Here is an 18,356-nt window from a genome sequence, read left to right as displayed (position 1 = left end):
GGGAAGAATCATCCCAAAGGCACCCGCTTATATGTGGTGTGCCACAGGGTGCGGTTCTATCCCCGATGTTATTTAATATCTATATGCACCCCCTTGCCCAGATTGTCAGGAGGTATGGGCTGGGATGTCACCAATATGCAGATGACACCCAGCTCTATCTAATGATGGGTGACTGTACCCCAGATAATCTAGACCTGGCTCTTCAAGCCGTAGCCTCTTGGCTCAGGCAGAGTCGGTTGAAGCTGAATCCGACAAAGATGGAGGTTCTCTATCTGGGTCGGGGTGGCCCAGGAAGGGAGATCCCTTTACCAACTCTTGATGGGGTGCCATTGATACCAGCCCCTAAGGTCAAGAGTTTGGGAGTGCTTCTTGAGTCCTCTTTGACAATGGAGGCCCAAGTTGCAGCCACTGCCAAATCCGCCTTTTTCCATCTCCGGCGGGCTTGGCAGTTGGTCCCCTTTCTGGAACACGACAGCCTAGCAATGGTGATCCATGTCACGGTCACCTTGAGAATAGATCACTGTAATGCTCTCTAAATGGAGCTACCCTTGACCCTGACTCGGAAACTGCAGCTAGTGCAGAATGCAGCAGCGCGGCTGTTAATGAGGCTCCCTCAATAGGAGCATATTCAGCCGGTGCTGAAAGAACTGCACTGGCTGCCTATTGTGTTCCGAGTCCGTTTCAAGGTGTTGGTATGATCGTTGGCCTATCTATCTTCGGGACCTATATGATCGTTGGCCTATCTATCTTCGGGACCGCCTTTCTCCACATTCCCCAGAGAGCACTGCGTTCAGGCATGCAACATCTACTGTCCATCCCCGGACCAAGGGAGGCCAGGCTGTATTCTACACGATCCAGGGCCTTCTCAGAGGCAGCACCCTGCGGGACCTCTCTCAATTCTGCAGGGCATGCAAAACTGAGTTATTCCGACAGGCTTTTGGCACTTAAGCCAGGAAGGACTGCCATCTACACTACTGAGATCTTGGAACTACTACCAGGTTTAACTGTTAGTAAAGGACAATCCCGCCTAGGTAGTTATTTAACAGCACCATAAAATGGTTTTAAAATGTTTTAATAGTGTTTATTGTTTGAAATTTGAATGTTTAATTTGTATTTATTGTCTGAAATTTGGACTGTTAGTTGCCCTGAGTTCACTTGTGGAGAGGGCGGCGTATAAATTAAAGGCAGTGAATAAATAAATAATAAAGAGAGGCAGCCTTGGAGTGAGGCTGTGCCGCCTCTTTAGTCTGGGGCTGCCCTGCCTCACTCCACCGCCTGGTTGCTAGCAGGCCATGGACCGGTACTGGTCCATGGCCTGGTGGCTGATGTAGAGTAAATACTGACTTTTCAGATACTCTGGTCTGAAAATATGGGAGCTTTGTTCAGTTAAAGTAGGGTCCAGGACAGCAGAATCACCTCACTCTTCATATTTGGAGAATCAGCTTGTATATATACACAGAAAGAAATAATTTAAAAAAGAGGCTAAATAGAGAAATATTCCCTTCTCCCTCTAAAGTGGAGGACATCTTGCTTGGGTGTTTCCCACAATCCATTCAGGGAGGCAGGACAGATCTTCTCACTTCCTGTCTCCGCCCCTTTCCTTCATTTTTTTTTCTTGCCTCACAGAAAGGGCCACAAGAACTAATTACGGATACAACCCTTCCTGTTCTTCTTCTCATGATCTGCCTAATTCATTGAATCAGCATTGCTGTCAAATGGCCATCTAACCTCTGTTCCACCACCTCTCAAGGAAGGCTGTTCCACTGAGGAACCGGTCTAACCATCAGGAAATTATTCCTGATTGTTAGTCAAAAAATCTTTTGATTTAATTTCAACCTGTTGGTTCTCATCCAATCTTCTAGGGCAACAGAAAACAATTTTGCACTATCCTCTATATGAATAGCATTTCAAGTACTTGAAGATGGTGATCCTGTCTCCTCTCAGTCAACTTCTCTCCAGGCTAAACATACCCAAGCTCCTTCAACCTTGCCTCATAGGACTTGGTCTCCAGACATCTCACCATCTTTGTTGCCCTCCTCTGGACCTGTTCCAGCTTGTCTATATCCTTCTTAAATTGTGGTGCCCAAAACTGCATGCAATACTCTAGGTCAGGGGTGGCCAACGGTAGCTCTCCAGATGTTTTTTGCCTACAACTCCCATCAGCCCCAGCCACTGGCCATGCTGGCTGGGGCTGAAGGGAGTTGTAGGCAAAAAACATCTGGAGAGCTACCATCGGCCATGCCTGCTCTAGGTGAAGTCTAACCAGAGCAGAGCAGAGCAAAGCAATACCATCACTTCACTCAATCTTGACACTGTACTTCCGTTGATATAGCCCAAAATCACATTTGCCTTTTCAGCCACCGCATCACATTGCTGACTCATGTTCAATGTATGGTCCACTAAGACCTCTAATCCTTTTCACACAGACTACTGCCAAGACAAGTCCCCCCCCCATCCTATAATTATGCATTTGATTTTTTCCTACCTAAATGAAGAACTTTACATTTATCCCCATTAAAATTCATTTTATTTGTTTAAGCCCAAATTTCCATCCTTTCAAGATCATCCTTTATCCTGTTTCTGTCTTCTACCATATTTGCTACCCCTCCCAATTTAGTATCATTTGCAAATGTAATAAGCATTCCCTCTATTCCTTCAAGCCCTATATGGCCGAGGACCTGCCTACCTTAGGGACCGCCTCTCTCCATATGTTCCCCAGAGAGCACTGAGATCCAGTTCCCAAAACCTACTATGAATCCCTGGACCAAGGGAGGCCAGACTGAAGATAACAAGGGAACAGGTCTTCTCCACAATGGCTCCCCAATGGTGGAATCAACTACCAGAGGAGGTGCGAGCCCTGCGAGACCTAAATCAGTTTCACAGGGCTTGCAAAACCACTCTCTGTCAACTCGTGTTTAAGACGGAACCCGAAAATGACACCTAGCCATCTTATACATATACTGAACTGTGGCACTTTAATTTGTAGCTGTTAATAATTTTAACTGTTTATTTAATTTAATTGAATGTATTTAACTATTTTAATTGTCTTTTATTGTAATGATTGGATTTTAGTGTAATCATGGTGTAAACCATGTCATGTGAGCCACCCTGAGCCCGCTTTGGCGGGGGAGGGCGGGATATAAGAATAAATTTATTATTATTATTATTATTATTATTCATTCAAATAATGTTGAACAAATATTCAAATAATTTATCAAGATGGTGCAATTCATTCCAGGAGTCACAACAAACAGGTCCTAGGAAGCACTCCACTTGTCATTCCTCTCCAAGAGGATGGAGAACCATCAACAAGCACTAACCATTAACAAGTCCCTACAATGCACTCCAGCCAAAATTCTTGTCACAGCATTCTGCATCCGTTGTAGTTTCTGAACACTCTTCATTGGCGGATCCATATAGAGCACACTGCAGTAATCTAATTCTGATCTTACCAGGGGCAAGCATCACCAGCCGAGGAAATGATGCAGCTTACTAGCCAAACCTGGTAAAAGGCACTCCTAGCCACCACTATGACATGCTCATCCGGCTGAACAAAGCTAGAAATCTATTCCATATTGGGAAGTGCAACCCTATCCAGAACAGGATATGCCACAATTTCTGGGTCAGTGCTTCCTCCCATGAGTATCACCTCCATTTTGATAGAATGAAGCGTCAGCTCATTACCCCTGAACATCCCAATATTTCTTCCAGGCATCAGTCTCCCCACTGGAACCTCTATAGAGTTAATTATCATCCACATATTGGTGATAGTCTAGCCCAAATCTCTGGATGATTGGTTCTAGAAGCATCATGTAGATATTGAAAATAACAGAGGACAAGATGGAACTTTGTGGAACCCCATAGCTCATAGGGCCAAGGAACAGTCACCCAGCACTATCCTCTAAAACAGGGTTGTTGAACTCATTTGCTGCAAGGGCCAGACCTGACATAAATAAGACCTTGTTGGTCCAGACCATGTGTGTCATAAAATGTAATGCCAGGTAGCAGAGATATAAACTTTACAAAGGACACAAACACAAAGATTTTTTAAAAAATAATAATAAAACATGCTTAAAACATTAGCACTCTTGCAGTATTTTGTTTATTTAACAGTCTCTGATAACTCTCTGATAAGAGGTTTATTTAACCTCTTGCTCTGAATTATTGAATCAAAATCTGAAGACAATGTTTGTGCTGTGGCGACCTTGAATATGTTTTTAAGGTGTTGTTCATGTGTGTCTCTGTAAGTTACAAACCTACTTTTGATTTATTGCAATTAATTACAGAAATTTCATGGTGAATGCTCTGAGCCTAAGACCCAGGAGAAAACATGAAATGGCTGGGCATTGTGAGCTTTTTTTGCTTCATGTGCTGGTCAGAAAGCAATCCAGAAGATTACCATGATTAATCGACTAAGAGGTCCAAGAGTACTGACAGAGTTGCATTCTTTCTGTCTGTCTCCTACCACAAATAATCCACTAGGTTAATCCAGGCTGTTTCAGTTGCACAGACAGGCCTGAAACCAAAGTGGAACAAATGAAAGTGATCTGCTCAGGGCTTCTTTTGAGCAGGAAGGCAGCTCTGGCTGGCTCGGTGTCAGGGGGTGTGGCCTCATATGCAAATTAATTCCTGCTTGGCCTTTTCTACAAAAAGCCCTATGTGAAACAATGGTGACATCAGTGGGTGTGGCCTAATATGCAAATGAGTTCCTGCTGGGCTTTTTTCTACAAAAAAGCCCTGGATCTGCTTCATCCAGCCATTCTGGGGACTGTCCAGCTACTACTCATTCAATTACCTTTCTCAAGAATGGTACATTTGAGACTAGGTAATGGTTGTTGAAGTTTGGATCCAGAGTAGGTTTCTTTATGTGGGTGTACCACTGCCAACTTCAAGGCATGGATAACCATCCTCTCTCCCAAGGAGTCATCTATTGTATCCTGGACCCAGTCTGCCAGTCCCACCAAGCATATTCAAGTAACCAGAAGGGGCAATGGTCATTCATACAGGTCCAAGAGTCTGCAACCTTAGACTATATAAACTGAAAGGTATCCCATACAACTGGACAAGCTAGCACCCTGGCATCAACTTATACTATTGTTGTTAATATGCAGTCCAAGTTGGGATAGATGCGAAAGATTTTATCTGCAAAGAATCAAGCAAATTGGTAAAAGTAGGCTGCCAATCTGTCCACATCATCTCAAAGCCATTTTCAGTAGAGTATGACCATGCAGAAGAGTTCCGTAGGCTAACATCATGCAGATGCAATGGCAGCAGACAAATATTCTTCACTGCCAGACCAATATTCTTTTTCACTGCCATCAGTGTCATAGAACAGTCATTAAAACAAGCTCTAGCCCATATCTTCAATTCATCATGAGTCTTTCTCTACTGTCATTCTAGGCATCCATCTTGCCCATTCATAGCCCTAAGTTCTTCCACAAAACAACACAACAGTCTTCCAGATAGTGGTCTTCTGAAATGGTTACTTCTTCTGCACTACAGCATTACTTTTCCAAAAACTGCAGCTCAGTCTTTCTCTAGCAACAGGTCTTCAAGCAAAGTTTTCAGGGCTTTTTTTGTAGCAGGAACTCCTTTGCATATCAGGCCACACCCCTCTGATGTAGCCAACCCCCCTGGAACTTACCGTAGGCCCTGTACTAAGAGCCCTGTAAGCTGTTGGAGGATTGGCTACATCAGGGGTGTTTGCCCTAATATGCAAAGGAGTTCCTACTACAAAAAAAGCCCTGAAAGTTCTGAAGTTAAGACTTCTCTTCCTCCCTGTCCAAAGACCTGCTCACACTTCCTTATTTGGAAGTTTCCCCACGTCTTAGGAACTCCATCCTTTTCAGATTTAAGCTGATCAGGAAAAATCCACATTAAAATGATCTTATTCATCCCCTTCCTCACATTTCAAACTGGGAAAGAAGATAATATTTTGAATTGAAATCTGTTACTGAAGACATGATAGTTCCTGGAAGTACTTTTGCCTGCACACGACTTCCACTGTCTTGTGAAAGGTAAGTTCCACTTCCAGCATATATTTCTCCTCCCATCTGGATCTTGCTTGGTTGGATCTTGCTGATAGCAAAATCCCACCCAGAGTTTAGGGACCCTATTTTAAGATGTTCCACAAGATGTCCTCCACCTCAGAGGGATCATTGGCTACTCACTGAGAAGGGTCCTTCCCCTCTGAGGAAAGAAGGACATTGTGGTTCATCCGGACTTCCATCACTTTCCTCCTATTTCAAATTTTCAGGATACACCACTCTCTCAAGTCTCTCTTTGAATTTTGCTTCCTGTTATTCAGCTACTTTTCTAAGTTGCTGTTATTCCTCCATGTTGTTAGTTGTTTTCCTCTAGTATTTTAGATTTATTACTGGTTTTGTTTCTGCCTCCCTAAATATAGATCGGAATCATGCACAAGATGTCCTCCTGTTCTCAGAGGAGAAGGACCCTTCTCAATGGGTAGCCAATGGTTGTTCTTTTGCTGTGCCTCTTTCAGGCTCCTGCCTATCTCATCTTCACACAGTGTTTCTGATCATTTGAAAAATTTGCATCACAATGTGAGTAGTTACTATTTGGTACTGCTTCTGTATGCTTACAACCACTTACATGTGGTAATTATTCCCTTCAACAAATTTGTTTGTCCCCATATTCAAGGTCTCAGTAATTCTTTCAAATGTGCACAAAGAGCTTTGTTGTTTGTTCAAAAGAACCCTTTTACAGATGTTTGTATCCTTGCACAGACTGTGTACATGCCCTTAAACCAGGTAAAGTCTAAGCTCACAGGAAAGAGGAGCATGTCCCCCCACTTTATGCTCAAATAACCCATAATGTGAATTTGGGACCATATTGCAAAGTAGGCCCCATTCATATGGATATTGTCTGGGATACACATGTCTTCCTGACCACACATGGTAACAATTGCTGCAAGAAAGTGGGTATGTTTTCTCATGTATTCATGAAATTATTTTTATAGACACCATTACTATGTTGGAATCATTTGCATTTGAAAAAGGAGTAAAAGAAACAAATTTTGATTAAATTCTACCAACTCAGCACATGATCTTGAGAGTCTCTGAGAGCACAACATTTGCTGAGCATGGTCAGATGCTAATACAAGGAATACGTAATACTAGTGGTAATACTCTTGCAAACTACTGGCATGACAAAATGGATAAACATAAGTACTGAGAACAGATTCTGAACTATGTTGCAAATGTCAAATCTTGAGTTTTTAAGCAATATAAAAATTTCTTCCAACATGATTTCCCACAACTTGTTACTCTGAAGGTATGTTTAAAAGTAAATAAATTGTGTAATTACTTTGATTACTTTGCCACAAAATATGCTGGCTATTCTTCCATTCCACTCTTTAAACTATCTTAATCTCCTGCCCTCAAATGCTGACCTTGCAGGGTCATAGGTTAGAAGAGACAGACTGCAAAAGATTTGGACCATCAATCCATGCCTGAAAGATTTCTCTTCCACAAAAACAGCCACAAAAAAGAAAAAAATCCAAAATCAAACAAAGGTCTTAGAAAGCACAAACCCATTACAACACGTAATGAAGCTTGCTGAAATAGAACTACTTTAAATCCATAAAATGGTTAATGCTGTAAGTGATCGGTACTCAAGGTAGTTCAACATTTTCCAGATCTGTTTCATGCAGAATAAACTGAAACAATAGCTTAATCCTTTTGAAATGTCCAGAGTAGATATAAACATTTTCATTTTTGATAAGCACTGCTTATTTGAAAATGATGCTATTGGACTCAAATGTTGTATTATTTACTGAAATCTTCAGTTGTCACTTCTAAACACTTCTGAGATGTAGGGCAAGATGCTGAAAACTCAGTTATTATTCTTTTCATACTGAGGAAATATTTCTCTCCTCAGAATTCTGTATCACATGCTGCTTTGTTTAAAGATTAAGCACAAAATTAAGAGAGCCTATTAAATGAGAAAGTGTTAACGCCCCCCCACCCCCCCCCCCAGTTGCAAATCACAAGCCCATAAAGCTACATTTCTCAGCACAAACTATTCAAAAATCCACTTGCTGGTTTGCCAGTCCCTTGGAGGCAGGGAATCCCCTGATTCAGAGGCCCTCACTGCTTCAGGGTTATTAGAAAATAGGGTTGGGGGTGGAAACTGATCCCCATAGGGTATAATGGAGAACTGATTTATGTGTATCTGGGGCTTTTGGGAGCTGTTTTCTGAGGTAGAGGCACAGCATCTGGTGCCTCTCCTCAAAAACTCCTTGTTTCAAAAAGACTGGATCAGGGGGTACAGTTCTATGAGCCCCAAAAGAAAGTGCCCCCATACTCCATCATTTCCAATGAAATGAAGAGCCAGTTTGGTGTAGTGTTTAAGTACACCGACTCTAATCTGGGAGAACTGGGTTTGATTCTCCACTCCTCCACCCGCAACTGCTGGTATGATCTTGGGTCAGTCATAAATCTCTCAGAATTGTTCCACTCAAGAGCAGTTTTGGGAGAGCTTTCTCAGCCCCACCTACCTCATGGGGTATCTGTTGTGGGAAGGGGAAGGGAAAGGAGATTTTAAGCTGCTCTGAGATTCCCAGAGTTCAATTGTGCTTGTCACAACCTTGCTCCTGGCTCTACCTCCAAAGCAGGCCTAGCACATGAGAGTAGGCCAGGTAGGCAACTGCCTACAGGCACCATCTGGCCTACAGAGCTGCCAGGCACCCTCTCCCACACCTAACTTGGATCATGTCAACAACCTATTTTAGAGCTCCAGTGCAATTATCCAAAGAGCTGGGACAGGGAGGAGGAGGAGGAGGAGAGGAAGAAAAGTTGAATTTATACCCCACCCTTCACTCGGGAGTCTCAGAGTGGCTTACAATCTCCTTCCCTTCCTCTCCCCACAAAAGACAACCTATGAAGTAGGTGGGGCTGAGAGAGCTCTGAGAAAACTGCCCTTGAGAGAACAGTTCTGAGAGATCTGTGATTGTCTCAAGGTCACCCAGCTGGCTGCACATGGAGGAGTGGGTAACCAAACCCGGTTCTCCGGATTAGAGTCCACTACTCTTAACCACTACTCCAAACTGATGTAGCCATGCCACCATGGTTCTCAGGGGAAAACATGAAACGGCTGGGCATTGTGAGCTTTTGCACATAAGTTGCTTCCTGTGTTTGTCAGCCAATGGAGGAAATAAAGGCTTTGCTCAGTAGCTCCTGTGCAACTGAGCAAGCCTGGCAAAGCAAGCTGCGATGCAGAATGAAGCAAGAGAGAGAAAAGGAAGCAGACGACAGTGAGTTATTCACAGGCCTGATAGGAGCCCCTCTGGGGGCTTGATCTGGCCCTTGGGCTGTGTGTTTGGCACCCCTGCACTAAAGTTTGAGTAGTCTACAAGGACAGCTTAATGCTTAACCTAACCTTATGTTTATAGTAGCACTGATTAGTGTGTCTGGTTTTTTAACATAAAAAAGTAAATGTTAAAAGAGCAACACTAATACCCTCCCCTCCAAGACTGGTAAAACCAGATTCAATAGTACATCCCCAAGTCTGTCACATAATCTGCCAATGACAAAAGTACTTCATCTACTGTTAGCTGAAAAAAACCCCATCCAGACTAAAGAGACTTCCTGACCAGCTTCATTTCCATCTTAGCCCTATTAACTTAAACCATCTTAAGATGTATGCAGCATGACAAGCTATTACTGCAGGGGGTGGGGATGTTGAATGTTCCTGATGTTTATCAGTTTATGAAATAATAATAATAAAAAACAGAAAGTATATGAACATTCTCTTGCTCGAGTTATAGTAAAGGTGTTTAGCTTCCCAATAACAAAATGTCACTTAAGTGGGGCTGAAATGGCAGAGGGAGGAAAGCTGTATTACTCATCACTATTCACATGCCATATATGATATTTCACGTAAGTACCAATGACAATTGTGCAATCGCATTGTACACAGCAGTCATAACAGCAATTGATTCAACATTACATTTATTTAAATTAGGGGTCTCCAACATGGTCACCATAGCACCCACCAACACCCTTTCTTGGCACCTGCCAAGTGTTTTTAGAAAGTGGATGGGGTCAGGTGAGGCTTTTGCCCAGCAGAGCTATTGGAGACATGGTTGGCTGTGCAGAGTTTTTAAAAGTTGCTTCAGTAACAGCGCAAGGATCTTCACTACATTACTTTTGTGTGTATATACAAGACAATATTGTTTAACTTAAGTTCATTTTAAACAGCATCCGGGTTCTTAAATCAGCTGCACAACATATTCTCATGATTTCTGAGCCTAAGGATGCCCGACTAGCTTCAACAAGGGCCAGGGCCTTTTTGGTCCGGGCCCCTACCTGGTGAAATGAGCTCTCACTGGAGATCCGGGTCCTGTGGGATTTATCTAAGTTTCACAGGGCCTGTAAGATGGAGCTCTTCCGCCAGGCTTTAAATTGATCCAGCAGGTGTCCCCTGAAATCATCACTCCCCCCAGCACCTTATGCTTATGTTATGTTGAACATTACCAGCCTATATAGTGTCTATTATTATTATTATTATTATTATTATTATTATTATTATTATTATTATTATTATTATTATTATTATTATTAAATGTATTTGATGAATCACTCTATCTTGGCCAGTGCCAGGCTCAGGGCGATGTACAAAAGTAAAATCAGTTACATTAAAAATATATATATCTAAAATCAATTACATTAAAAATTACAAACCCTGATGGCATCTTTAAAGTGCTCTTATTAAGTTACTGGATCACATCAGGGGTGGGGGGACCCCCCCAAGAGGGGGTGGAGAGGAAAGGTGCCAGCACAGCAACTGTTGCTGTCCTCATGCAAAGGCTTGGCAGAACATCTCTGCCTTACAGGCCCTGCGAAACTGTAAAAGATCCCGCAGGGCCCTGATGTCTTCTGGCAGAGTGTTCCACCAAGTTGGGACCAGGACTGAAAAAGTCCTGGCCCTTGTTGAGGACAGCCGGACCTCTTTCGCGCCAGGGATCACCAGCAGATTTTGACTACTGGAGCACAACGCCCTTCCAGGGACATAGTGGAGGAGGCGGTCCCATAGATACATCGGTCCCAGACCGCTCAAGGCCTTGAAGGTCATAACCAAAACCTTGACTCTGACCCAGTACTCAACTGGCAACCAGTGTAGCTGGTGCAGCACAGGTAGAATATGTACCATCCCTGGCGTTCTTGTCAGGACTCGCACTGCCGCATTCTGAACCCGTTGGAGCTTCCGGAGTAGTCTAGTCTGGAGGTGACCGTTGCATGGATTACTGTGGCTAGGTCCGAGCGAGATAGGAGGGGAGCCAGCTGCCGGGCTTGACGAAGATGAAAAAATGCCACCTTGGCAATATGTGTGACCTGGGCCTCCACTGAAAGTGAGGTATCCAGTGTCACTCCTAAGCTCTTGATGGTAGGCGCGCTGGTGTTAGTAGTGCCCCATCAAGAGTCGGCAGTCTATGCTCCAGCTCCAACCCCGCTCCCCCCAACCACAGAACCTCCGTCTTTGATGGGTTCAGCTTCAACCTGCTCTTCCTTAGCCAGTCCACCATGGCCTCTAAACCCTCAGCCAGATTTGATGGGGCTGCAGCCGACCGATCGTCCAACAGCAAATATAGCTGGATGTCATCTGCGTATTGACTGTGACTTGTTGCCAATGATGTGGATCACGTTTTTTGTCAATTCTGTAATTATGAGATTATCTAGTTTGGATGTAGTTTGTTTGATGTTTTGTAAGGTAAATTCTTAATGTTGCAAGCCACCCAGAGTCCGCTTGCAGGATAGGGTGGGGCATAAATCGAAAAATTAAACTAAATGCTGAACAGTTACTTACAGCTATGCATAACCTCACTCCCTCACATTTTATGGTTGGCTCTGGCTGCTGTGGCAGCCATTTTGTGACTGTGTTGAGCACCTGTATCCATTCAAAAGGTGCCTACAAGTTTGAAAAAGTTGGGGACCCCAGATATAACAATTTTATACTCGGCTTTTTTCTATTGAACAAGGTTATTTAAGGGGGGTGGAATAAATAAAACACTGAAATCCAAATAAATTAACAGCAGAGATAACCATTATTTCCAAAAGGTATGGACAAATATAATTGTTCTGACTTGCCATTTAAGGGACAAAAAGGGAATGGACAAAATGAGAAAAGAAAATGACTGTTTCTGGATATAGCCCTTCATATCAGGCTACTATTACAAAAAGAACCTCTTTTTACTGTTGCATTTTCTTTCCACAAAATGTAGCAATTTGTACCCCATAACACTGTGTTATGTACCCCATAACACAGAGCTTTCAGTCAGGGAAGAGCTCTCTTATGCCAGAGGAATCAAGTTGTATGATACAGTCCAGTTAATTAATCCCACCGTCAAAGTAGAACTTCAAAGGAAACATCTGGACAAAATGAGAACTATGAATTTGTTGCACTGCATTTGACAGATCACAATGGCTCCCTCACTTTTCTGCATATCTGGCTTTGAGGCCCTACTAAGTTGATGAGGGATGATGGATAACATTTTATTCTTTTGGTATATTTCTATGACCTATTGTTCTTCTAAGGAACCTTACAGAACGCTGCAGGGTCATATGGCTCCAGTTTATGATTCATCTTTTGATTTCCCTAATTCCAGAATATGAAGTGAAGTAATTACAGGGGTGGTGGTGTTCATATTGGTTTTTTTTCTCTATCAAGTGGGAGAAACATTCATCTGAACAATATGAAGTATAATTCAGCACCACTGAAAGAATGGAAATTTAGTGTTAACGAACAACTAAGATTTTCACTTTACATGCATGTACACATTTCTCTACACTGTTACTTAAGTGTGAATTAACACAACCAGGAGATGTATACATTAATAGTTGCTCTGAATACAATGAAACTTGCAACAAACAAGCAATTTAACCTTCATATATTAATCAAAATATATCCATGTATCTGAGGAGAAATCAAAGCAGCCCCGTTAAACTTTGATGTAAATGGGTACCGCAACATTAATTGCAGACAATGAAATGAGAGCAGTCTGTGGTTTGCTATTGTTTGCCAAGCTGTCTGAATGAAAGTAAATTGATCAGCATTTAAACAGTCCAAATGCTAAAGAGTAGAACCCAATTCTAGTCACTACTAAAGTTGTAGAAAGCCAATTCCTGCAACACAAATGCAATATAAATTGTGTCTGCTGTTCCACTCGGAGTAGGATACCTGAAAAGGGCCCACTGCCCTGAGACCTAATATAACATTACAATTATAAATTAATGAAGATCAAAGTCAAGAAATTGCTTAGCTCATGTCTATATTTCACAGCGGCCTTTTACAACTTATGCCTCTCACTGCACAATGCCTGGGATTTTTCTTTGAAAAATTTGTCTAGTTCTGTCTGTGCTTGCCCGTCTTCTTAGCCCTTCTTCCACACTGTCTTTCATGCAGGAAATGTCCTCCTGGAATTACTCCATGAAGTCATTTCACCTACTACTTTGACATGTCCTCATCAATATCCATTGTATTATTAATATTCTACTGTAGCATGCACTGCATGTTAAGTCTGCAGTAACTAGACATTTCAATCAGCTCAAGGCCAACTTTATTTGGTATTAATGGATGTTTATCCCTATCAATCACTCACATTTGTACTGATACTTGTTATTATAAATGTAAAAAGCATGTTTTCAAATTGTTCAGCAGGATTTATGGTGGGGATTCAACATGCAGGCTTGAATGTGCCTGTAACACAAATCTTGATGTCATGGAAGTGGTATATTAGTTAGAACACTGAACTGCTTTAAATCCCCAATCTGCTACAAAGTTGTCTGAAAGACCTTGCGCCAGTCTCTTGCAGACCAACTTCCATCAAAGGGATTGGAAGGACAAAATGGAAGGAGAATGATGCCCCATTGGGGAGAAAGCAGGGCTTAAACATCAATAAATAAATACCATGCACTATATAAACATCTAGAAAAGCCAACTATTTTCATTTTAAGCTGCCAAGTTTTTGAATTTCAACAACATATATTGATCAGAACTATACAACAGCTGCTACATCTTAACAAGAACCTCGCAGATTTACACAGCAGACTTCAACAACCCCAAGTCAAGCACTCTCTTACCACACTTGCTTTGAATAGAATCACTTATCCTCCCATCCAGATCTAATCTCAAATCAAATCATAGAATCAAATCACACAGGATTTGTCATTCTCCTGTTGCATAACACCATAAAAGACAATTTTAATCAACCTCCACGTGTATGATTTGAAATGCTTTAGCACCTAAAACATGCTGTGCAAAGACATTAATGCTCAAGAAACTGCATTCCAGATGCTGTACCAAGTCATCACAAAAATACATCCCTACATGCTGCTGTTGTACAGAAAATATCACAACACTACAGAGAAACTGCACTCCTGTATAATCTGTTTTATCTAATCAACCTTATAGGCTGTACATACAACACACAAGACATGCATATAAGCTTACCTAAAATGTAATATATATTCAGGTTTTTGATTTTAGAGGACATACTCTTAAAACTCATTTTCAAAGTCAAAAATTACTCTGAAATACATCACTTCATCATCATCTTGAGGACGATTTGTATTTTTTATATGTTTTTTTTGTGTGTGCATTCACCTGGAAGTCATGGTGACCTCTGGTGATTGACTCCTACTGGGGTCATGGAGGATATTCAGAGAGGTGGCTGAATAAAGTCTGCCCCTGCCTCCCAACTGTAGTATTCCAAGGAGGTCTCCCATCCAAATACTTGCCAGCGCTGACCATGCTTAGCTTCCAAGATCTGATGAGATCAGGCTTGTCTGGGCTATCCAGGGCAAAGTGAACATTTGGATATCATGAAGTGGTCTAAGTGAGCAAAAAGAACCTCCAGAAGCTCACTAGCACTTACAGGTAGGAGAATGCCTTGTTCAGAATACTGGAACAAATTTTGAAAGTAATCAATTCATATATTGTGAAAGGTGATGTAAGTGATTGCCAATTGAATGTTTCTTTCTTTTACAGGGAGTTTTCTGGCTGCAACATAACACTGCTAATTACTTAAATCTCTTTACACTTTGGCATTATTGCTTATGAATCTATAAAGAAGCAACTCTTTTCACAGATGATTATACTCTATTAATACTTTCAGAAAAACTCATAAATAGAAAAAAGTTAGTAAATTAATTACCTATCTCCCTTTGGCTTTCTTTTCTGTACTGTCTTTCCTTTGGGTCGTCTCTCACTTCCTAAACAGGGAATCCCACCTGGACCTGTTACCCGTATTGATTCAAGGCCTTTGGAAGATTTCTTAAAAGTAAATTCCACTGGTTCTCCTTCTTTTAGGCTTCTAAATCCTTCCATGAAAAGCTTGCTCTGTGAACAGGAAAAATAGTCTTGGTTATCATAGACTTAATAATTTTGAAGTCTGTTAAAAACAGCAACACAGGATTGTATTAATTGTCCTGTAATAGTTGTCCTACAAAAGTACAATTAGCGTAGTCTTTTTTACATAAAACCCACTCAAAACTTATGTCTTACAATGAAATGGTGACTGCACCAGTGCATACAAAGTTCCCCAACACTGGAGTGAACAGGAACTCACTTGTGTGGGAGCTTCATCAAAGAAACCTATAGATTGCTGGATTACAGCTATAGCTAAAACATTCTTCTGGATCAATGAAAGACTCTTGAGGAATTTATAATTTTGCCATACTTCTTTTGCTGAAATTAAATAGAATCCCTATGGAACACAAGGGATCTGCAAGTTCACCATTACTACTGCTTGATTAATTTCAAGTTTTAGAATTTTGTTGTTACTTTTTGGAATTAGGGTTGCTAATCCCAGTTGGGGTAAGGAGATCCCCTGGTTCAGAGGCCCTCCCCCCACTTTAGGTTATCAGAAGGCAGGGGGGGATTTCCACTAAACACTCCATTATACCCTATGGAGACTGGTCCCCAGAAGGTAAAACAAAGAATTGATCAGTGGTTATCTGGGCCTCTGGCGGGGAGGCTGTTTTTTTTTTTTTTAGGCAGAGACACCACATTTTTAGCATAGCATCTGGTGCCTCTCCTCAACCCCCCTCCTCAAGTTTTAAAAAGATTGGACCAGAGGGTCCAATTTTATGAGCCCCAAAAGAAGGTGCCCCCATAATTTCCAGTGAAGGGAAGGCATTTAGAAGGAACATGGAAGGAAGGAAGGAAGCTGCCCTGAGCCACTTGGTGGGAAGGGCGGGATATAAATCATAAAATAAATAAAAATAAAATAAATAAATGATCCCTTTAATGCAATGGCCAGAACTCCCTTCAAGGTTCAGTTGTGCTTTGTCACAATCTTGCGCCTGACTCTATCCCAGATATTTCCTGAGTCAGACCTGGCAACCCTATATTGGATGCAGATTTTAGCTAATATGCCTCCCTATTTGTATTGATAGCCAAGTGTCAAAAACCATGCCAGTGCCTACTGGCAGAAAAGTGAGTGAGAAACAAACTATTTCACCTCTTTATAAACTTCGGGTTGTTTATTATTTAGAAAACTTACATGCCACTAAGGAGCAAGGCAGCTTACAACACAAAACATTTTTAAAAATTATTAATGTAAGGTATTCCAAATATGAGTTCTGCAACACTCATCTGCTTTGTGATTGAACAACCAAAGTGAGAAAGCATATTAAAGTGGAACAAAAAGGACATGAACTTGAGTCACACAACACTTTCAGAACAAAAGTAAAACAGAATATAGATCAGTTTTTCAAACCAGAGCCTCCAACTTGATTTCAAAAAAAGCGTAAAATAAGTTTATGGAACACTGTTAAGGCTGCCCCAGAAGGCAGTTCTCTTCCCGATGTTATTTAACATCTATATGCGTCCCCTTGCCCAGATTGCTCGGAGGTATGGGCTGGGTTATCACCAGTATGCTGATGACACCCAGTTCTATGTATTGATGGGCGGCCGAACTGGTGATGTCCCTGTAAATCTGGGCCAGGCGTCGCAAGTCGTGGCTGATTGGATTAAGCTGAGTGGGCTGAAACCAGCGAAAACAGAGGTCCTTTGTCTAGGTCGCGGCGGTCTGAAAGGAAGGATCTCCCTTCCAGCTTTTGACGGGGCGCCATTGGTACCAGTGCGTGAGGTCAGGAGCTTGGGAGTGCTACTGGAGTCTTCTTTGACAATGGAGACCCAGATAGTAGCCACTGCCAAATCCGCCTTCTTCCATCTTAGGCGGGCGAGGCAGTTGGCCCCCTTCCTGGAACACCGTGACCTGGCAAAAGTGATCCATGCGATGGTCACCTCGAGGCTAGACTACTGTAATGCCCTCTACATGGGGCTGCCCCTGTACCGAACTCAGAAACTGCAACTAGTGCAGAATGCAGCGGCCAGACTGCTAGTGGGACTACCTCGGTGGGAACATGTGCAGCCTAGGCTGCGGGAACTGCACTGGCTGCCAATTGTCTACCGAGGTCGTTACAAGGTGCTGGTTATCACCTCTAAAGCCCTACATGGCCGAGGATCTGCCTACCTTAGGGACCGCCTCTCTCCATATGTTCCCCAGAGAGCACTGAGATCCAGTTCACAAAATCTCTTTGAAATCCCTGGGCCCAAGGAGGCCAAATTAAAAACAACCAGGGAGCAGGCCTTCTCTATAAAGGCACCCCAATGGTGGAATCAGCTACCAGAAGAGGTGCGGGCCCTACGGGATCTTAACCAGTTCCGTAGGGCTTGCAAAACCACCCTCTTCCAACTAGCCTTTTAAGATAAACCTGGAATTATCATCAAGCCATCTTGTATATACTGCGACTGTAGCACCTTTATACTGTTTTTAGATTAATGATTTTAATGTTAACATATATTGTATAATTTATATTGCTCTGTTTATTGACTGTATTATTTTGTTTTAAATAACAAAATAGGGCCTTGTAAGCTGCCCTGAGCCCGCCCTGAGCCTGCTTCGGCGGGGAGGGCAGGGTATAAATAAAAACTTATTATTATTATTATTATTATTATTATTAAGGCTAATGAAATTACTTTAGTATCAAACATCAAGTTTTTTGTAAGAGACCAAAGCCTGGGTCCCCCATGGTTCACCATTCCTTTTAACCTGAACACCACCCACCCGTGGGTCCTTGAGACTGAATGCACACAAATAAAACAGACATTTGGAAAAATATATAAAAGTTTATTAAAAGGTTTTAAAAAGAGATATCACTATGCAATACAGCCTCTATAAGCTTAGCAACAGAGAAATAAAAAAGCTGATTTTATATTTAATACGTTTAGTATCTTGTATTACCCTTTTTGCAGCATAAGGGTCCAAACTATAGCCTAAAAGCATTCTATACGTAGCAATCCATCATGATGTAGCATAACGTATCAAAGGA

At 42.0% G+C, this 18,356-nt stretch overlaps 1 protein-coding gene across 5 annotated transcripts in view; it reads right to left on the bottom strand.

The window, feature by feature from the left end:
- The window catches only part of LIN28B (lin-28 homolog B), a 139,378-nt gene that overhangs the window by 36,401 nt on the left and 84,621 nt on the right, over positions 1-18,356 (bottom strand). For all 5 annotated transcript variants that reach the window (XR_009555374.1, XM_060237538.1, XM_060237552.1 and 2 more), the window contains one exon: positions 15,173-15,357. Coding sequence is in view for 4 of the 5 variants with exons in the window: in XM_060237538.1 (XP_060093521.1) it covers positions 15,173-15,357 (185 nt within the window). In the remaining variant the exon portion in view is untranslated. The remainder of the gene's footprint in view (positions 1-15,172; positions 15,358-18,356) is intronic.

The sequence above is a fragment of the Heteronotia binoei genome, chromosome 1 (genome assembly GCF_032191835.1).
Source record: "Heteronotia binoei isolate CCM8104 ecotype False Entrance Well chromosome 1, APGP_CSIRO_Hbin_v1, whole genome shotgun sequence".
NCBI classification, from domain to species: domain Eukaryota; kingdom Metazoa; phylum Chordata; class Lepidosauria; order Squamata; family Gekkonidae; genus Heteronotia; species Heteronotia binoei.
Note: the sequence above shows the minus strand (reverse complement) of the source record. Positions and strands in the feature narration are given on the sequence as shown.